Here is a 23,172-nt window from a genome sequence, read left to right on the forward strand (position 1 = left end):
AAGACAAACTACTTTGTTTGCGTATCTCTCGTGTAGGGATTCATCGGTTTTAAAAAATAATCCAAATTAATATATTCGTACTTTCTCAATCATGAAACAATAAATGCTGTTTAGTGTTGAAGTCACTCAAAATGATGTCCCCACACCGCTCTTCTATTGGATGGAGCCCTTTCTTAAAATGACGTGATTCTCATGTGACTGTGTGCGAACACCACTAACATTTACAAAAAGCGGATTACTATGTAACGTTCCTGCTTTTACAGTAAAATCTTCTGCTTCTCATCATCAACAAGTGGAGATGGCGAACACTTTATAAGAAATGTCCTTAAATCCACTGTGTGTAACAACCAAAAGACCAATTAAAAAACGTTTTAGGTAAAGTGTCAGTATTTGCGGGACTGTGTGGGACATACATTTCTTGATGGGGAATTTTAAAAAAATGATTAAGAAAATAATATGTAAATATAGTTTGACATCTGAGAAAAGTCTCTTTGTTTTTCATTTTAAAGTGATCACTTTGTAAAATAATGGAGCAAATGTGTCTCTTGCATAAATTATGTTTTGACAGTAACTTCACTCAATATGCTGCTTATATGATGCATATAGCCTTAATCTTAAAATATATTCATCAGCGAATGTTTTTTATTTATTTATTTTTTTATGTTTTTGTACTTGAAAATTCCTCATGATTTAAGGTAGTCAAACTCTAAAGTACTGTAAAACGTTCCACTGTTCTGCTTGTAATACATATCTGTGTAAGTGTTATTTGATTCATTATATATATGTATATATATATTTATTTTTTATTTATTATTATTATTATTATTATTATTTATTTTTTATTAGTTAGCCAATTTATCAATTATTAGCATTTTTTCTGCTAAATGTCGGGGTTGGGGGAAATTTGCATCGATCAGGCTCTAATTGCTTGAATGTTTTCAATAAATGTGACTTTAATATTTGGCATTCAAATCACACAGTGAGGAAAATAAGTACTGTATTTGAACACCCTGCAATTGTGCAAGTTCTCACACTTTTAAATCATGGAGGGGTCTGGAATCTTTCTCATAGGTGCATGCCCACTGTGAGAGTCACAATCTAAAATAAAAAAAAAATCTGAAAATCACATTTTTGATTTTGAAAAAAAATATTTGTATGGAAATAAGTATTTAAACATGTCATCAGCAATAATTCTGGCCCTCAAAGACCTGTTACTGTACCTTCATAAAGTCCACCGCCAATCGACTTATTAATCTAATTTAGCAGCACATTTTTGAGGTTGTTAGGTGCATAAAACACATGTGCACCTCACAATCTGTCAGACTACAACTGCTAACATGGGTAAAAACAAAGAACTGTCAAAAGACATCTGGGACAAAATGGTAGACCTCTCCACAAGGGTGAAATGGGCTACAGGGAAACTGCCAAGCTGCTTGATGAAAAAATCAACAACTGTTGGCGCAATTGCTAGAAAATAAAAGAGGGTAATAATGACTGTCAAGTTCCTTTGGACTGGGGCTCCATGCAAAATCTCAAATTTATTGGGTATCAGCGATGCTAAGAAAGGCTAGGAATCAACCCAGAACTAAAAAGGAGGAGCTGCTCAATGACCTGACGAGAGCTGGGACCATTTTTTCAATGGTTACTATTGCTAATACACTAAGATGTCATGGTATAAAATCATGTATCACATGCAAGGTTCCCCTGCATAAATCTGCACATGTGCAGGCTCATTTGAAGTTTGCCAAAGACCTGGTATCTGGTCTGATCTGGTAACCTCACAAGCGAGATTGATAATTGTGATTCACTCAAAGGAGTTCTTCACATTATCAATCTGGAACTTCACTTGGCAGATCCGTTCGGGAAAGGAAGGACTTGCTGTACAATACTTCGAGTTGGTTAGACAATGCAGCATTTTTTGCACGTTTTTTTGACCGATCAAGGCAACGGCTGAAAATATCATGTTCGGTCTCGTCTTAGGGGGAAAAAAAAGCACGAACATCTTTACCAGATAAAAATGCAGGAAGCTCCTCTCGCTCTTCAACATTCACAAGGAAACGGTGAGTAATTCTGCGAGAACAGAATTAATTTCATTGGTCTGTTAGGTTTATTTGTTATTTGTTATTCCAGTAACATTTCAACACTAAAATGAACTCTGAGCACGTAAAAACTCCTCCCTGTCTCAGTCAAAACAGACGCAGCCAGTAGACTGGTGTGTGACTCTCGTGAACAGATTCAGAATGTGTGGAAGTAGTGAGTGTTGCTTTTAAATCATGGTTCGTTCTGTACGTCTTTGCACGTTTTGCAACCTTAAATGAACCATGATGAAAAAAACAACACTCGCGGGCTGCGGTGTTTACCTTCGCAAGCCGGCGCTGTTTAGTCAGATACGAGCTTTAACATTAACAGTTACTAACGGCACGTTTCATATGAAGGCAAACTGGCGCTAATACAGTTACTACCAGTGCCTGAAGTGTTGATAGGAGAACGCTTGCATTGCTGGCGGCCGTTGTTGCTGGGTCGGCTCCGGAGTGCTTCCAAACACGACAGACAGTCATCGCATGCTGCGTGTGCAAATACGTTTGCATAGTGGTAGTGTTTCCTCCCTTAGACAAAATATCCAATTTGGAAACATTGCAAGTTGGCCTGTTGTTAGCTTTTCTTGAAAGATGTAAACGTGGCACCATGTTTGTTGCTCGGCACGCACGGAAATGTCGCGCAACACAAGCGCGTGGTGACGCCATTGTCCGAAACCGATAAGGCAATCGTTAGCAAAAACAGCAAACGATGCCAAGGAATTGAAACACTTGGAGCCGGTTCTCAACAAGAACCAGTTTTCGATTCCCATTCCTACACTTGGTAAAGAACTATAGGAAACGTTTGACCTCTGTAATTGTAAACAATGGCTTTTGTACCAAATATTAACATTTATTTTCTCATGTGTTCAAATACTTATTTCTAGCCCTAACATACATATAAATTATTAAAAAATTATACAATGTAATTTTCAGATTTTTTTATTTTAGATTGTGACTCTCACAGTGCACATATACCTATGAAGAAAATTTCAGACCCCTCCATGATTTTAAAGTGGGAGAACTTGCAAAATTTCAGGATGTTTAAACGCTTATTTTTCTTACTGCATAATGCACAATATGAATTGTGTTTGAAATAGAGGCTGAGTTCTAGCAATGCACTGATTGCCAAGTCAAACTTAAAGCACCCATGCTCAATGACATCTCCATCATCTTGATGTTATTAGCTGCCACACACTTACATGCTAATCATTGTCAAGGCCGAACCATCAAAAGGGCTTAATTTGTATGTGCACTTTTTGAGAGTGTGATAATAGCAGATGATGTGGTTGTCAGAATCAACAGCAAGTGAAGCAGAAAAGAAGCATCTTTATCCTTCTAGGAAAATTCTGTGTTATTTAATGGTATTGGCCATTTCAAGACAAACATGTCATTTTGCCACTGTATTGTAATGTTTTTTGTACGTCATGTGTAGTGTCTGTTGTGGACTGTTTTAATTGTTTTTTTCTCTGCTATGACATTCAATGGATAAGAATATCAGTGCTTGATAATTGCGCCTTTGCGGTAGCTTTTATGCAACAGTTTTTTTTTGTTAAAGAGAATGTTGGCACTGTTGGACTGTCGCAGTGTGATGCGATGTACGGCTGTGGGGCGCTTGCTGTTTTGCGGGCAACATTTTGGCAACAAGCCTATTTTGTTGAGCGGGAAATGTCGGCACTGTTGAACTGTCTGCGATAGTCGGCACATAAAAGGTAAGTTTCCTTTAAATGGGACTTGAGAGAGATTCTTTCTGCATTTATCTGTTAGCAAACTACACTTGCTTGTTTACTTTCAAACTTATTTCGTAGCAAACACGTGTGGCATCATGCATGCTCTGATCATGACGTCAAAGATCCCGGTACGCTCATATCGGTCAACCAACATGTGCAACTTGCGCGAACAGATATTCCATGCTGTTAGGAACCGCCTCTAGTGGTCAGCAGGGTGTCACGGCTTGAGAAGGGAGGACCCAGATGCAGTGAGGAAGGCGAGCCACGGCAGGGATGCGGATAACTTTGATTTAATGTAGCGATAAACGCAAACACAAAATCACGCACACAGGCGGACAAAAGTAAACACAAACTCACGCACACAGGCGGATAGCAAACAAACTCAAAATCACGCACACAGGCGGACGAAAACAAACACAAACTCACGCGCACAGGCGGATCACAAACAAACTCAAAAGCACGCACAGTGGCGGCAAAAAGGTAAGTCATGGGCAGCAGGAGAAACACTTGTAAGACGAGTACAGTCGGGTCAAGAGAGCAGCGTCTCGGAGTAATCACCCGACACTCCTTGCTGTGTCCATCAGGCTTTTATTGAGGTCTGATGGCAAGATGGCATGATGGGCAGCAGGTGTGTATGGTGGGTGGAGCCCACCAGCTGACCCAAATCATGACACAGGGACAAAATAGAACTCTGCACCTCCAGTATGTCAAGTGATTTTATGATTGTTGTTAATTTTAGGGGGACCACATTTTCAAAATTAAAACCGGAATGTCATAAATTTTGCTGAAAATCAAATATACAATAAATTCTCAACACACACTATTTATAACAAGTCTAATCGCTACTCAATCTGGTGACTGGTGGTTGTGTTTTTACTTTAGTTGATGCCAAATATCATCTTGGTTTGCACTTCAGCAGCGCTCACCATTAGTCCACGTTTTTTGCTTAGCATCTATTGGAAGCTGGCTATGCTGTTTACCTCACGCCAGTCCCGTTTTGTAACACTGTAAATATGCAGCAAAAAAAGCTCAGCTTGTGTTGGTTCCGACCTCCAACCTCAGCATTGGGTGAGTAGGACTACTACCATGATTCTTTGACAAGAAAGTAGGAAGTAGTCTTAGTATCGGTATGATGAAAACACGCCTGCTAGCGATTAGATGTGAATGAGAATAAGAGTGCAAGTGTGAATGTGAAAGTAAATAAGAAGGAATTTAACAGTTAACATCCAATTCCTTTGTAATTCTTTATCGTATGAATCACTATGACAATTGTGTAATTGCCATATGTAATACTCAAACAATTGGCTTGCTGACTGAAAGAAAAAAAAAAGAGACGCCGGGATGGGACCTACATAAAAGTGAGAAGTGAGACAAAACATGGGGCTGGCGAAATCCACCAGGACTCAAGACATAAGGCTCAAACGAGACTATCCTGTTTAAACCGCAATGTCTAGTCACCCTAATTATTTTATGTTTTGTGTACAGCACTTTGGTACAGCTGTGTCCGTTGTGGAAGTGCTATATGAATAAACTTGTGAGGAGATATACTGTACACTTACCTAATATAATGTGCAACTATACTAATAAGAAAGAGATATAATGCCTTTACAATCATACTAATAAAGCTTGACTAGCCACTCACAAACAAATAATGTTTATTATGGTGCTTTAGTTGGCTGTGGTGTAGAACTGTTGTGCATTAAACTGGAAAGTGTCTTCTATTATTTATTTATAATTACATGTAGCATAGGTACCCAAATATTGGTAATACATCTCAATATAATGCAGAGCAGATCTAGACTGCTGCAAACTACTGTACAACCACATTAGCATTGTATTAGTCCTCCAAAGGGATTTAACATTATTAAGTGAGCAATCACACTTATGTAAATGTACTTAATATTGAGGCAAGTGTACAGCGTATAGGAAGCACGGGAGTAAAATATCTGCCCATGTTTGCTTTGTATGTGTTTATCTGCCTCATCTTGATTTCCATATCTTCCCCCAAAACTTCCGACTTGCCATCTGTGTTGACTGCTTCCTTGCGCAGCTGTCTAGCGCATCGGCGAGGTCGTAGACAGACGGCGAGAAAAAGGATAGTGGCAGAGACGGAAAGAGTGAGATAAGTTTGAAAACAGAACACACGCACTACAGCTGTCTGGCAGCTCACTTTATGTCCTATGGGTAGCATTCAGATGCAAAAGGAGATGCAGTTTGGCTGATGGTTTGGCAGAATGAAGGAAACAATATGGGGAATGATTCGTTGGTGAATGGATGGATAATTCGCTGCAAGACCATAATAGTAGACAGTATGTGTTTGCTCTCTCAATACAAGAAACTCAAGGTTTCCCCTGACAACATTAAAAAATATACTTTTGCTTGAGTCACTTTATTAAATTAGACCCACCATGAAACTAAATTTTGGCCCGGTGAAAATAAACTAGAATTCTCAATGTAAAAATAGGAGGTAAAAAATAAGTGGTGGAAAATTATTCCTGCATGTGTTCAGTGTAACTTTTAAAAATTGTATTCACTAATGTTTCATACTCCTCGGGACCACTATAACGCCACCGTGGAACTTTGTATTGCAGTCTTGAAAATGCATCATGGTAGATGCACTGCACTTTTGTTGTTTATAGATGTCATATGGTGAAAAACACTTGTATGTATTCATGCACCCATGGATCACCCCTGTGCAGTTTGAATTACTCAACAAAGCAAGACCTAGATGTCCTATAAGCCTTGAGGATGTGGGTCAGCGGCACTTATCCGCTGCAAGCTTGCTGCCATCCTATCAGAACTTTCATGTGGTGCCCATATAGGGATGCTCTTAACACATAGCAAGAGCAGCATCAGCAGCAGCAGCAGCTCGCTGGCTGTATACCACTTGTTATCACCTGCCAGCACATTTACAGGGGACATAAAAGAGATAAGCCAAAATATTCAAGCGAGGGAAGAAATAGTAAATGTAGGCTTGTAAAAGGAGTGATTCTATCTACTGGAGATGTTTTACATCAGCATACAGATCGGTAAGAAAAAGTGATAGCATTAGGAATGGCAGGAAATGTACAGTATTAGACCACCATCTGATGTAAGGTTCATGCCCTCAGTGAACAACAACTTTGTTTCTGTATCTTGCATTCAACAGTTTTGAATGCAGGTATTTGCAGTAAAGCATTTTACTGGAACATATCTGGAATGTTTAGACAGGAGGAAGAGGAGGGGAAGTGACATTCATCTAAATAGACACATAAAAAAAAGGAAGCCAAATACAGGATTATCTTCCCTGAGAGAAATTTGCATAATGACAGCTGTAAGTCAGAGGATGTTCTTTGGATTTGGAGTCATCAAGAGGCCACCACACGCATAAAAAAAAACAAATGCACACATATTTTGTAACACCTTCACTTTGTATTTAGCTTATGCTTCAACTGGAATGTCATAATTTAAACAAAAAAAATTCTATCATGGTGTTACTGAGAAATATGTTAAAACTGTGCTTCTTATGCTGCGTTCCGTCGGACAGGAGGTCAAGACACACACCCGGCTGATGATATGCCATGATGATTGGCTATTATTGGCTGCAATGGTCACTCTACATTGCTTGGCCTATCTGTGCTGCAGGGAATTTGGTACGCTCAGTGGTCAATCTTTGACTGTTGTGATGGTACGTTGTGTGATTTCTTTAGTATTGTAATTCCTTCATATTAACTATGTAGAACAAAAAAAATGTTGGATGAATATGTGCAATATGAATTCACAATCAAACATATGGTGTTCCACAGGGTTCAATTCTAGGACCCCTGTTGTTTTCAATGCTTCTGCTGCCCACGCTTAAGAAAACAGCGTTGGTTGTTAGAGCTCTATAAATATAGTTAAATAGAGTTATGAGTGCTTTATATATATAGATATATTAAATATGGAATATTTTTTGAATAAAGAAAGGTGCTCATAGGAAACTGGTGTTCAGTACTACAGTATTGCAAGGTTAAGAACCGCTGTTAAAAGATTGTCACCAAGACAATGACTTTGTAAGAAAAAAATGAAAATAGGCAAAGTGTTTAAAAAATAAATAAATAAAACTCTTCATGCCACATTTATCAAATATGGTGCTCTATCTAGCAATCTCATTTGTACAATACACGGCCCTCTTCTTTTCATCCATTGCATTGTGTGTATATGGATTTTAAAAGAGAGTTGCTTTGTCTTGTGTCAGTTACTTACTTATTTCATAAATGAAAAGTGACAGCAGTGATTATTCCCTGTACACCCTGTAAAATAGGTTTTGGGCTCAAGAGAGTGCTTCTGAATGCCGCTGTTCATTGGAGAAAGATGGTTAGAAATAAAACAATGTGACAAGGCAAGAACAGGAGAATAGACCAAAAGATCTGGATGAAAAAAAAAACTTAGGGGAACTGCTAAATTAATGAGAACAAAAAAATGAGAACATGGAAGAGGAAGAATGGTAACTAGAGAAATAACAGCAATTAGAGCCAAGTTTTTCTTTTTCTTTTTCAAGCTGACGTGCTGCTTAGCTGCCTGATGTGAATTCTAATGAAAGTGTTAAAATTAAAAATTTTCAGAACTTGAGGCAAAGTGGAAGTTTACAATATTCTCTTTTTCGAAGATCTATGTTGTGCTTTCTGCATGCTGTCCAGAGCCAACAGCACGTTTAATTTTTTAGTTTCAGACACAATGTTGCTGTCTTTTAGGGTACAACCAGATAATAGTGACAAGCAGAAGCATTGATATGTTTCCATCATTTGGATAAGAAGTGAAGCTGAAAAACATCACTTCAGGGCAATTTACCGCCACCCATCCCTAACAGACAGCACAAAGTGTTTGGTAGTTTAGGGGGAGAAAGCAACAGCATTGAAATTGACATTCTACCATCGCTCCTCACTATAGTACAAGTTGGCCATTTAGGTGGTTTATTGTTTTCATTTCAAGAGAAAAAAAATGAGCATTTTGAAGCAAGGGGGAAATCTAAGGATAATGCTTAAAGCAAATGATTGTTGTTGCGCACTGCCCCACAATGTGAAAACTGTCCTGCAGATAAAACAACCTGAACTCTTTGTTAATAAAATGAAAGTTAGAAAGGAAATGATCAAATACGATTGCCAACAAACATTTTTACTGCACTGCAAAAGCACAACTAACAAAGTTTATCCATGTGTAAACCTTCACATAGTTACTTGTTAATTTTACAAACTCCTTTATTTTAGGGTTTACAAGAGTGGTTAACTTGCCTTTTATAATTATGTGCCAGTTAAGAATGTTAAAATGGTAATAAAGACAGTCCCCAGTCATTGGAATGGGAAGGTCAATTCCTTTGTATTTGTTACTGAAGGCATTTGTGTTTCACAAGATGAGCGTATATATTCCAGCTTTTAATTCATGTTATTTACATATAGATGTGTTTACCAACTCAGGACAGAGCATATTTTGTTTGAAGCCACCGTTTTTTCAAGTGAGCAAAACAATTTTTTTTTATTGTATTGTATGCAACAGAAATAATTCTGAAGTCACATTTTGTCAGGCAATTTACAGAAAAATGCATCCAAATTAATTTGGCAGAAGCTTCATCGTACACTAAGATACACAAAATGTCAACACAACAGAGGACTTCATCTAAGACTGGCAATAACCAGACCTTAAACTATTAGAGCATGCATTTTACCTCCTGAAGAGGAGACTGGAGGTAGGAATCCCTACAAACAAACAAGAACTGAAAGAGGCTACAGTAAAGGCCTGGAAAAGTATTTCAAATAATGAATGCAACCATCTGGTCAATGGGTTACAGGCTTGATGCAGTTATTGCAAGTAAGGGTTATGCCACCACATATTAAACGTTCCAATACTTTTGCATCCCTTGAATAGTGTCTGGCTTCAAACAAAGGAGCTTTGTTCTGTGTTGTTGGAATCCTGAACATTGCTGTTCCAATCTTTTTGGAGGGGACTGTACGTATGTTCCCTGTTCAGGTAATAAAGGTTTTAGGATGGTAGCAGTTTGATCTGAACTTCACTTTTACATTAGTTCCCATTGGTTTTGAAACTTGAAAGTCAAATCAACATCACAGAACTGAATGTGCCCAACTTTGGAGGTTCCACAGTATACTGATTTGTTTTTCACAGACATCTTGCTTTCCTTAAATTGAGTTTTTGCAGATTTCAATTCCCCTATTGACCACTAAGGTCATTTGTGACATCTGGACTGCACCAGCTTGGGGGCATAACTAAATGTATCATCAGTAATTTTGCTCTAAGCTCCTGAGACATATAAGTATCAAGCCTCAATAAGGATATTCCAATTAGCATTAACAAGATACGGCTCATGATGAACCATATGATGGAAGGTTGTCATTAGCCAGTATGCTCACCTAACCACTGTTACATAGAAGCTGCAGATTATTTGATTGAGTAGCATAAAGTGTGCAAGAATAGGCATGGACAGCGGAGGAGAAGTGATACTCCATCGACGGATTTCTCACCATGACCAACTGCGCACCTGCCCAAAAAAATCTTCACAGGGGAGCATCTGGCCCAGTGGGGCACCTGGACCATTCTGCCCCTCAAAAATAATAACCAGGTTAATTGGATTCCAAGCAGCTTCCTCACGTAGATAAGTGAGAAGAGCAACGGCCGACATGCCACAGCAGCCTCTGAGTCTGGGGAGATGCTTTTCACGCTCCAAAACCAAAGAGACACTCTTACTCACACAAATGTTCTCTTTGTTGTACTTATATGTCTATTAATTACTTGTATATACAGTATTTATGTATTGAATTTTAACATTGGGGACTCAATTTTCATTCCCAGCGCAATTTTAGTGCAAAGTTTTCTGTTTTATGGTAATATCCTAGACTTTTTACAGGTAGAATTGGACGAATTGAGGCATTTGTGTCATTGTGTGCCATTGTGGGGTCCCGGTGGGGTGGGTGGGGGTTTGGTGGGCGGGTGCGCCTCCCCCCCCCCCCGCCCGGTTGGGGGGGGCCCAGCTGGTCGCTCCTCTTAACTCACTGCACTAGTTTTGCACAATACATTTTAGGGCACATAACACACTTTGGGGGGGAGTGGGGTGGGGTGGAGACACCGTCTCCGCCCTGCAGCTCCTCTCCAAATTTGAATGCACCACACAACTGGGGGGGGGGGGGGGGGGGCATCGGTTGGGGCAGACCGCAGTATGGAGCAGTGCTGCGGTGCCCTCTCCGCTCCGCTGCCCGGCCCCCTCTTCGGCGCAGTTGCCTGGGTGCGGTGTGTCCCCGGGGTCTGGGGTCGGGGGCTGGGGGGCTGTCGGTTGGTGGGGGTGGGGGCGGGGGCGGCTTGGTTGGTGGGGGGGTGGTGGTGGGGGTGCCGGGGTGGGGGGTGCTGGGGTGGGGAGGGTGTCTGGGGATTTGGGGACCTGGGGGTGGTTGGGGCTGGGTTGGGGTGGGTGGCGGGGGTGGGGGGGCGGGGGGGTCGTGGGGGGAGCGGGGGTTGTGGGCCGGTGGGGTGCCTGGTGGGCCTGCAGCGCCCCGTCCTGCTGCGTTGGGTTGGGGGCGCGGGCCGCGTTGGGGTGGGGGGCGCTCCTGCTCCGGGGTTTGCTCTCCGGCCGGTGGCCCCTGCGGGGCCCGGGGGTCGTCCTTTGGCGCGGCCGCGGCCTGGGGGGCCATGAGGTGTTGCGCTTGCTCTGTCCTGGCGGGGGTCGACGGCTCCCCTCTTTGGTGGAGATTTTCATGCATGCTAGATCCACCACACCAGCATCTATCGAGACTCAGACACAATTTGTTTCTCCCTCAGGTCATTGATTCGGTGGAGGCTGGTATCTGTGGATCTCACTCTGCTTCGTCTGTCCTTTCTACCTTTCCTCAGTTTCTCCTTTGGGCCCTTGAGGTTTCCCTGATTTGTTGGAGTTTAGATGTCTCTGGGGTTGGTGAAGGTTAGTGGCTCGGTGGGTGGTGTCTGGTCGGTGCTGGGCTTCGCTTTTCTTTCTTTTCTTTGGTCCCTCTTCGGGTCTCCTGGCGGCCCCACGACTCTGGCTGGATTTTGAAGTGTTCGGTTTAGGTGAACGGTATGGGAATTCTTTTTTTTTTTCTTTCTCATGCACGCACGCACGCACGCACACACACACACACACACACGCACGCATACACACACGCACAAACACACATACAAAAAAAAAAAAAGGGAGAACAATGATGATGACATGTCAAATGATCAATACTGAGATCTCCCAAAAAAAAAAAAAAATACTTGTCCTTACAAGTAAAATGCAAGGTATCCACTTGTTGATGATGCAGTCCACCACAGACAGCCGCAGAGTGCCAAATCCACCAAAATCGCTTTACACCCCCTGCATCATTATTTAGACCTGGTTTTACCCAGTCTAAAATCTCGTCTACTTTTTGTCACCAATTGGTGATGCCCATGGATGTCATGCAATATTAACAGAAAAACAAAATAATACACTCTCTTTTAATATTGTACCTTTGAAAGCCAACAAGGAAAGAAATTTACTACTTAAATTTAAAACTAAATGTGCTCTCCCACAAAATATATGACATGTGAAAATATATGAGTATTAGGTAGTATAAGATTATAAAGTAATTTATAAATAAATTTTTCTAAATAAATATGCAATAAAAATGATTAGACGGAATGAAGACAAAATAAAGCTTAAAAGTAAAAAACTTGCAATGTCACTCAAGAAGAGAGTCAAACTTCAGGTGCAAGTATTTAGTCACAGGTTGACTGAGGCATGTAATTAGCAAAACGGTGACAAGCAGCACATGCCATGGGAGAGTCATGGTGTCATTATAGAGCTATTGGCCAAACTGTAAAGCACAGATGGTGTGGAAGTAACTCAAATTGCATTTGGTTATTTGGTTCAAAAAGTTCCACATGCCAAGAAAGCAACCGTGGAAGTTCTAAACCGCTTTGACTAATTCATCACATAGCATACAAAAATCTACTTAATACATCAGTCAGTATATTTCAAAGCATGCATTACCCCTTCAGGATAGTGACATAATCTCTTTTCAAAGCTGATGCACTTTGATTGCAAAGCCATGCAATTGATTTGTTTTGAAGATTGGTGCTGCTGATTTAGACGTACAGTATGCAAACACGCACACGCAAATGTCCATATTTCATTTGACACAGGCGACTAACTGTTTAGTTAAATGCCTTAATAAGAATATTAGCATTTTCCCCGCAGCACAGATCCTTTCTCGCTCAAACCATATTAAGAGTGTCAAGCAACACTGTGATTCAGACTTGGTATTTGTGTGTTTTGTATGCCTGCTGATAAGTCCCAGACAGCCAAGCTTCAATAGAATATTAAAACAACTTAATATGGTTTAGTGGTTATATTTATTATGACTGAGCCAAGACTGCAATTAAAGATAAATAATAAACTATATAGTGCATACCACTAAACTTTAATACAAATTAACCACAATGCCACTTAAAAACTATACATAGCTATTGTATTCAAATGTTTTCAAAACACATTTTTCAAGGCAATTAACATTACAAAGTAAGTTGTTTGTTGAAGGCAAAATATACTGCTGTAGTACATTAACGTTTAATAGAAAATTAAATAGCTAAATGATAGCTATTTGATTTTATTGGAATATTAAATTTAATAATTAAATTTTGTTAGCCTAATATATTTGCGTGTCATTTTTTTTTATTTTTCTTATAGTCACAATATCAATAAAAATATATATCATTATGCTTGTTAAACATGTCTAAGTCAATTTTCAAGGATAAATTCAGGTAGCGGTAAGTGAATTTGTGTTTTTTTGTTTGCTGAAAAATTTTGAATGATTTAAGCTGGTATCTCAGTGAGCGGCGAATGCATTGTGAATGGAGCAAATTTCAAACATTACTGTTTGAAACAGGTTACAAAAGGTTGTCAAGAAGTTCACAGACAGTTTTTACTTGTCCCAAGCATTTTTGCATTATTTTAACATGTTCAATGTTTTTGGGGGACAAGAAAAACTGTTTGGGACAAGTAAAAAAAAATTGTGGACATTTTTTTCAATGTTTTAGGAACCCTGATGAAAACCCAAAATCCTCTACCATCGCAAGTATTCGCCACTCAGTGAGACTATGCTATTAGTCTAACAATTTGATCATTTGCTTTGTGATAAGACTGTGTTGGTTGTACTACCAAAAATAAATATACAAGTTAAAAATATCCTACTGTATTTTGCTTAATTTTATGAATAATTTTGGCAAATGGTGCCCTTTTTTAAAATTGAGCACCAGCAACCAAAATGTTTCTCCTGACCACTTGAACCTGTTTGTGGTGGTAATTAATAAACCGTATACGTTCACATATAGAAACAAAATCAGATGATTACGTTTAGATACACTGTCACTCTTAAGATCTAAAGAAGTACAAATACTTTTTCACTGAGCTTAAGTAGATTTTTCAAATTTGTAATTCACAACTTTTACTCTGCTTAATTTCTGAGTGAAATATATGTTTACTGTGACACACTTTCGTAACACTTTTCTTTACTCGTCATAATAAATAAATTACAAAGACTGTCTGGGGCCAGCAGAAGCCAGCGTTCCATGACGCTGACACGCAAAGCAATGGTAAATGAAATAGCCTGACCTGTTAAGTTAAGCTAAACAAACTGTTGCTTTTTACTTTGACTTGATTCCGCTTGTATTGTTTCTGGATGTGTCCATGCACATGCATGTGTGCCACACACATGAGTGCGTGCACAGGCCATCTAAGTCAAAATGTCAGGGTCAAATTTTTGTTGTGCTGAAAATGAACATGATGTTCTTGAATCTTGAATACAGTGAATTTGGGTTGTTAACCAATCGGAAGTCACATACCGACTAACAGCCATTTTTCAATCACATTTACACCTGTTGTATGGACAAGTTAGAGATAAAAAAAACAAAAAAAAACTTGACAGAGTACTCGGGGAAAACCCCCAGGGAAGACATGCAGAATCCACAGGGGGTGCTTAAACTGAGATTTGAACCTAAGACCTCTCTCCTGTGAGGAAGACATGCTAAACTAACCACTACTCCAAACATAAAAAAAATAAAAATCACAAAACATTTATTACACTACGTTTGTTTGTGGAGTGTTGTAGCATGACTTGCCATTTATTTGCTGCATTTATATATTTTTATACACACCATGGGCTTGCAGGCAGACACTCACGTCTGGCATCATGAACTACAGGTGATGATAGCGTCACTCTAATTCCGAATGAAAGTGGTTGCTGTTTGTACTGGGATGTGTGTGACTGATTGTTTATAACCTCTGGTAGATGTATATTTGTTCTTTGTTCTCCACTGAGCCACTTGGCAATTGGGATATAGATTACCAGGGTTATGTTTACACACACATAAAAACAATCCCCAAAAATTAGACACAGATGAATCAACATGGGTTTATGTTGTATTGGGTTTATCATCAATTATCAATTAAGTATTCATAAGGGCAAATGCTTCTTCATTTTAGTGCAAGGATGGGCAAATATTTTTTCAAAGGGGCCGTGTGAGAAACTCAAAGGGTCGACGCAGATGTGGCCCGCGGTCCAGGTCAAGGCAAGTTTTTGTGAAAAACTGGTCAATGTAAAGTTACCCGTTTCTCATACTGTGTCACAAATAAAGAGCATTGTATCCTTACCTCCCAGGTGATACGTTCCTCCAGTGGTGATTGAGAGTGGTGACAAGGAACGTACAGCAGAAGCCTCATCGCCATCTATCATCAACATGGCGAAATTCTCCTTGGCAACCAAACGCACAGCGTGCCATTGGCCATCATTAAGGTCTGAACCTGTGGGGCAATGACAATAGGTGGTCAAAATGAAACAAAAGATTATAGTGCAACGTAACACAACAGCAGTTGCTTTTTATTACGTCATCCTTGTGCCTCAATTATCAGACACAAAATTGATTCACTAATGAATGTGTTTACATTACCTGCAAATAATTGTTTACAGGAACTTCTAGAGTAACTTGGGTACACATAGGGATGTTTGATACCGCTTTTTTTTTCAGACCGATACGAGTACTAGTACTCAACTCTTGAGTAATCACCAATACCGATACCACTAGTAGGCCTACTTTTGCTATATAAATATCCACACGTTTTATTTTTATTGATTTTTTTAATCATTTTATTGTGTTGTGTATATCAAGTATATTTTTTACTTTTTAAATAAATTGCAATTTAATGTAATATTAAATTGCAAGTCAATCTTAAACATTTCTTGAGAATAATATGTATTAATAATAAATAATATGTAATAAATTATATATAAATATATATATCTATATATATATATATACATATATATATATATATATATATATATATATATATATATATATATATATATATATATATATATATATAAATAATATGTATGTATATATAATAATAATAATATGTTATATGTGGCCTCACGAGTCTAAACATGGCATTCTAATTAATATTAGATTTGTGAAATATGAGTTATGAAGCAAAATCCAGCCATTTGTATTCATCTTAGGGGACAGCCATTTTGCCACTTGCTGTCGACTGTACATGACATCACAGTTGCTCAGGGTATCAGGCAACAACCAATCACAGTTCACCTGTTTTCTGAAGCTGTGCTGTGATTGGTTGTTACCTGAGGCCTGGGCAAAATTGATGTTGTCTTCTGTCAGCAAGTTGCAAAATGGCCACCCCTGAAATGGAAAAAAAGGACTGGATTTTGCTGCTTAACTCATATTCCACTAATGCAATATTAACCAGAATGCCATATTTAGACTAGGAGAGCTGCATAGAACATATTATTATCAACAAATGTTTTGGGGTTGACTTCCCCCTTTAAGAAAAAATACAGAAATTGAGTTTTCATGCAAATGTTTTGAACTTTTTTACAAAACGAACACGGGAATATTGAGAAGAGATGGGACTGGGTCATGAGATGATGTCATATGAGCGCATCTCTCTGCCACGGCACTTTGACTGTCAGCAAAAGTGATCGTGAATGGCGTTTCCATCCAAATGTTTCAGAATCTTTAAATACATTTAGTAAAAATGCGAAAAACAAACATGTGACTTAATGTACTTTATCATCCACCGCCATTTTTTTGACTACATTTTGTACGTGTTACGTAATAGTCGGTCAAAACGTGAGATTTGGTATCCGGTCCTGTCATTGTTTATTCGGGAAAAAAACATTTCCATAGCGCATATTCGCATTTTCGTTTTATTGATATGCTGAAAAACCCACCTGCTCCAAGCAAACGTTTTTGCTAATTTTAAGCCTTTTTCCCCCCCGAATTTCCAGTGTTTCAATTCAGGTTTCACAATTCTTGAAAACAAATTGAATAAAAACCCACCTAATGTATCGGGACATGTATTGTTATTGCAATATAAACTTACTCATATCAGGTTATAAAATTGTGTCTATATTACCTAGCATTACAACATAATGTCCTAATCAGTTTACTAATAGGGCAAATTAAAGGTGGATTTATATCAGCAGGTTGACAACGGATTTTTGGTAAAAACTTGCAAACTCATGATTGTTGTGACCCAAAATAACTACACTCCTGTTTCTGTTTTTCCCTATATCATCTTCCTTCCTGCTGCCTTGTAGAGGCTGTTCTTCCCAGCTAAGGGCTAACCCACATTTAAATTCCCAATGTCCATTACCACTCCCTAATAAGTTCTTTCGTTTTTTAAACAGTTTGTTGTCCTCCCACATTCACTTGAGTGCAGTTCCAACCCCGTGTCTCAAGTCCATTAACTCTCAAATAACCTCATTGCCTTCCGAGTAGCAGAGTGCACGCTCTCCATCTGCAGTTGCAAGTCCTGAGAATTTGTATGAAGTGTCTGCATACTGTATGTTACTGAAGACGTTTTGCATGCATGCTACTGCTTTCTGTTCTCTCTCCCTCCCTCCCTTTCGTGTAGCTGTGCTCCATTAAATATGAGCGATGTTTTGGAAAGGGATATTACCAGCGGAGCTGCAAGAGAAGCCGGCTCACTCTCATCACCTTCCCCTCGATACATCACCTCTTAGTGACACCAATCTCCACTCATCCTTCCAGGCCTGCCTCCCACCCTCCCTCCTTCTCTGTCCCTGATTCTTGATCCTGTCTCTCTATCTTTATATCCTTCTCCGTTGTCCTCCTGCATTTTGCACTTCGCTTTACAATGCTTTGCTCCTGCATCTGTCTTCTAAATTTGTCTGGTTCACCGCTTCACTGACCGCCATTTATTTGGAAAGCACAGACACCGACACTGTAACGGAGTTCAAGGTGCGGCCACGTGCAAACCCGATGCCAGCATACTTTGCGTGCGGTCAGTTCGTTGGCGAGTCTGCAGTGTTTATAAATACAGAGGCTATCACTTTCATCTCCGTGGGGTGTGTCTACTAATTAAATTCCATTTTCTGGGAGGCCATGTGCATTATTGCGGTATGACCAAACAATCTCTGAGCAAAGATGGCCACCTGGTGAGGGGCGTGACTGCTGTGACCTAGAGTAATCATGCAACACAAAACAGTCAACAGAGCATGACTTTAATTAAGTTTATTTAATTTCATCCATTCATTTTCATATTTTTCCCATTTCATTGGTTCCCGTGTTTATTTTATTTTATTTTTTAAAATTTTTGGGAGTAAATAAACATTTATTGAAGATGTAAACTTGTCAGCAAATGCTATGGAGGATGTTGAGGTTTCTAAGAAAACCAGGTCCCGCTTCAAGTTCCATAAAAGAGAAATGTAATCTCTTTAATTCACTCTAAATTAGGCTTGCAACATCTTCATTGATCATCACACTTGAAAATTAAAATAATTGAAAGCTCCTCTATGAAATGATGGTGCCAAAGTTGCCAGATGAGCAGCACATTTCGTCCATTTCATACATTAAGCCCATACCACTCATTTTGCCATTCTTTACATTCACACACAATCAGAGATGTGATCTGATGCCTTGTGTGGACAAGCAGAAGAATAACTAGGAAAGTATTGTTTAAAAATCCAAAGACCATGATGTAGAAATCAGATGTCTGACTGTATCAAATAAACTCATCCAGCTTGTGTTAAATCTCCCCTGTTGCTCTTCTCCATCAGACTCCCATCACTCCGGTGGTGCTGTGCTCCCAACAATCACAATGAACTTAGTCCGGCCAGCAGTATTCCTTTCTCCACTTGTATTAGTCTTAGTCTGGTCCGTCTTATACTTCATGGGGTCCGTCCCGTGTTTATTTTTATGAAAAAATCATGAATAAATGCACTGTATTTCAAACTATCTAAATAAATATACTGATGTGCCTGGAAATGATACCAGATAGTGGAAAAGGTTTGCGGATTGTCTTTTGAGAAATATTTTCCAGATTTTTTATGACATTTTCACATTTAATAATTTTTTCATTTTATATTTATTTATTATTTTATATATTAAATTATATGATAAATAAATTATATATTTTTTTTATTATTTTTTATTTATATTTTATTCATATTTTGTAACTTGTTTGCTACTTTGCATTTTGTTGTTTCCTTGGATTGTTCCATGCACCTTTTGTTAAATTAAAATCTAGTAGTATTTATGTAGTTACGTGTGTCTGCTTTGGGATCCTTAACACACACACAGAACTCGTGCGTAACAGGTTGTAACTGTGAAGACAGATTGTCCAATAAATCAGATTCTGATTATCCACTGAATTGTTTAAATTGTTTGTATTTGCTTATGGTTAAATGGTGGGAAAAGAAGGCATATACACTGATGTAGTTTCAAACAGTTTAATCTGCAAAGTAATTACTGAACCCATCCTTCATCTCACCCACTCACCTGTAATGGACCTTTGAGCTTTACTTATCAGCGTTGGCCTTATCAGCAGTGTGTGGCTTAGAAACCTGCTCTGAGGATCACTTTTAAAGATACATTTACTTTCTCGTATTCAAGTATGGCGTCAAAGTTTGATGAGCATCGGGATTGACCATAAAAAAGGGCCCTGAATGCAAATAACTTGTTTTTATTAAGATGGCTAGATCTTATAACATTGAAGAATATTATTTAATAAAATCACTACATTTTGAGATAACCATCAAAATGAGTAATTTTCTTTTGGTAGGAAAGTGAACTAAACTATGAATATGGTTATTTTCTAGGAGTATCATATTCTTTTTAATATTTCTGAACTTGGTAAGTTCTAGAGTGACAAGTAATAACGCAAGATGATTTTTCATTTGAATGACGAGTAAAAATGTTGCATCTGGACCTTGAGGTGCCCCCTGCAAATGTGTGTGATAGGATGACTATCAGGCTTCGCTGCATCTCTCCAAGTCTTGAATGTAATGGAAAATAGATACTGTGTCACCCCGTGTCCCCTCATCTGTTCTACATCACCTGCAATAGCTTTGAATGATGATCTTATCAGTGACAGCTGCGTGAGTTCATCGCAACATGAACACATACGCCAACACACATACACGTGCATACACACACACACACAGACTGCGTCATATACTCATGAATATATTTTCTCTGCGTCAGACTGCAAACACAAAAGCTTAAATCATTATCACGCTGGCTGCCTGCTGGATATTAACCCCCCCTAAAAAAACAACAACAAAACAAAAAACAGGTAATGTTTGTGGGTAGGAGGGGGAATATTTCATTAAACCACGAACATTCTAGTGAGTGATAACAAGGTGACAAGTTGTTTTTCAGGGATTTTGTACCGCTAGTCCTTTTAGGTCTTGGTTGAGCTGCAGATGATCCCAGCTGACTTATAGCGATAAGCGGTGTACAACCTGGATTGGTTGCCTTTTAATCACTGGGTATATAGAGACCAGGGATGGGCAACTGGCAGTCCACAGACCACATGGGGCCCTGACCACGCTTTTGAGTGAATAGGTACTATAGCTGTCATGTAACCAAAACATGAAATTTACGACAGGGAAGCTGTTAATGAGGAATTGTGTGTAAGTCAGCTATGTCAACCACTTCTCTACCAATGGCAATCCAAATCTTCACAAGCATGTTGACCTTTTTGAATATGAACCTCCAGCACAGTGTATTATTTTTCATTGCTCATTATCCAACTACCAGGACTCTAGGGGAAGCCATTCAAGTAGCTCGTTTTTTTTAATTCACATATTTATGATGATTACAAAAACCTTGTCTCAGACACATTCCATCAAAATCAAGCCATGAAAACATTTGATTAAATACCTTGCAATGTAGGACTGAACAGCAACACCAGACCGTGACAAAGTTGAAGGGAGACTTAACTCATTTGTAAAAATCGGAATGTGAAAAATGGATCAATTTAATTTTGCATGTGCAGCTCAACCATTGCGAAGGAAGTCACTTTTTTGATGTCATATCTTCTGAAATAAAATATTTTCCCACATTCTCGTGACCCCGAGACCTTCTAGCTTGATGGAAACAAGTCTCCCAAGGAGCTTGGGCTTAACTTTGTCTGTAAAGTGTTCATTTCTGAAAGGTTACATCTCTACAGTGTAATAATCACACGTGTCAAGGTATCCAAGTTATTGTACAGCAAGAAAAATATATTTTTAAAAAACAAGAGCTTGACAGAGTCATGATGACACTCCATTACTGTTGGTATAATTTGTCATGTTTTCATAGAATTAGCTTTAAAAACCAAACACCGTGACTTAGCTCAAAAAGTAATCTGCACTATTGCAGGCAGTTCATTACCATGCTTTTATCGTAAATTAATCAATTCAACAGATATTGGCTGATTAGAATGCATGAACAAAACAAATCTGAATTTAGCTCCTTAAACCCCTTCAGTTGTTTTCTGTTGATCCCTGTGAGACTTTCATAGTTAGTCAATAGTTAGTTAATAGTTCACACCTGCACCAAGGCCTTGAACTCAGAGTAAACAGAACGGGGAGGCGGAAATAAATGCACACTTTTATTAATAGTCCCTTATGGATTTTGTGAACACATACCTTTGGTTGGCATGAAAGAAATATGAAAGGAAATAATTTCAGGCATGCGCAACAATATAGTCAGATTTATTGTTTGCATCCTATTTTGCCTTCTAAGATTACAAGGCTGCTACTTTCATGAAGTGTAGCCACACAGAAAACAAAGATTGAGAGGTCTGACACAGTAAATGTGCCAACAGATTAAACATAACAACAACTAATGAGCACCATTCATACTACGGAAGGTGCAAATATTACCACTTTAAAGCAATGACACATCTAAATCAAGCTGACCTGACTAACAGATTCATATTTACGACAGTGTTAAGCAGTGCTTATTATGCATGCATCAGTTGCCTTTATAATGATAAATTTGTTCACATCCTATTATAGGTATAAAAATAATAGTGAGAATAAGATAGGATGTGAGAACTTGGAAAATATGGAGCACTTGTCCAGTGTATCCAATATCGAGAGGTGTAAAGGTAATTTAAACACAAAAAAAATGCTGGATTGTTTCCCTAACCTACTCACTGGCTAACTGTAGATTTTGAGTAGATTGAGTTGGTTAACTATTTTGACCCAGCAGAATGGGTTGAAGACAATACTTATAACCTGGTAACCCATTTCTTGGTATCTTTATTCATTAGTATGGGTAGTTTTTATCACTTGTTGGTTCAAAATCTTGACCCAAACTGATCAAAATCCTCAACCCAATGCACGGGGTACAAACAACCCAGTATTTTGACCTAGCGCTGGCTATCTTACCCAATTTGGGTTACTTTTGACCCAGTAGTTTTAAGAGTCTATCATATTTTGGCTTTTATTGACTGATGTTATAGGCAACATTTTAATAATGTAAGACCTTAAAGCCTGCAGAGTAAACTAATCATTTTCGATTTACAACATGCAGGAAGTCACCAAACTGATCTCAGAGAGAATCTGTGCTGCTGTTTTGGTTAGCAGTTCAAATGGGTTCAACTGTTACAGAGACTATTCAATGCTCATGTGTGACCAATAGCACTTTCTGTACTGAGATAATTACAAATAATACCTGTTTTCTTTTAGTTTAAAAAAGAAAGAAAGAAATGGTTGTTGTCTAATTGAGGGAACTGTTTATTTGTGCATCAACTTAATGGGGCACATTCAAACATTCAAGGGTGTCCAAACTTTTTCCTCCTAGGGCCAAATACAGAAAAATCATAGGATGCAAGGGCCACTTAAAAATGTTTTACTTTAATGTATTAAACATGCCAAAATCAGTCAATCAATTCATATTGTATATTAGAGTTATTTTGGAAAAACGTCCACCTGAACAACTTTCTAAAAAAAAATGTGAGAAGGTAAATAGTTTAGTATTTTTCAAGATTTTGGGGTGTTCACAGCCCTGCATCCCACTACAATATATTCACCCCTGTCGTGAACAACAGCTAAATC

At 38.6% G+C, this 23,172-nt stretch overlaps 1 protein-coding gene across 2 annotated transcripts in view; it reads right to left on the reverse strand.

The window, feature by feature from the left end:
* cntnap2a (contactin associated protein 2a) overlaps positions 1-23,172 on the reverse strand; it is a 340,351-nt gene that overhangs the window by 143,934 nt on the left and 173,245 nt on the right. For both annotated transcript variants that reach the window (XM_077553952.1, XM_077553951.1), the window contains exon 10: positions 15,453-15,602. In XM_077553952.1, the coding sequence (XP_077410078.1) occupies positions 15,453-15,602 (150 nt within the window). The remainder of the gene's footprint in view (positions 1-15,452; positions 15,603-23,172) is intronic.

Source organism: Vanacampus margaritifer, chromosome 20 (genome assembly GCF_051991255.1).
Source record: "Vanacampus margaritifer isolate UIUO_Vmar chromosome 20, RoL_Vmar_1.0, whole genome shotgun sequence".
Taxonomy (NCBI): domain Eukaryota; kingdom Metazoa; phylum Chordata; class Actinopteri; order Syngnathiformes; family Syngnathidae; genus Vanacampus; species Vanacampus margaritifer.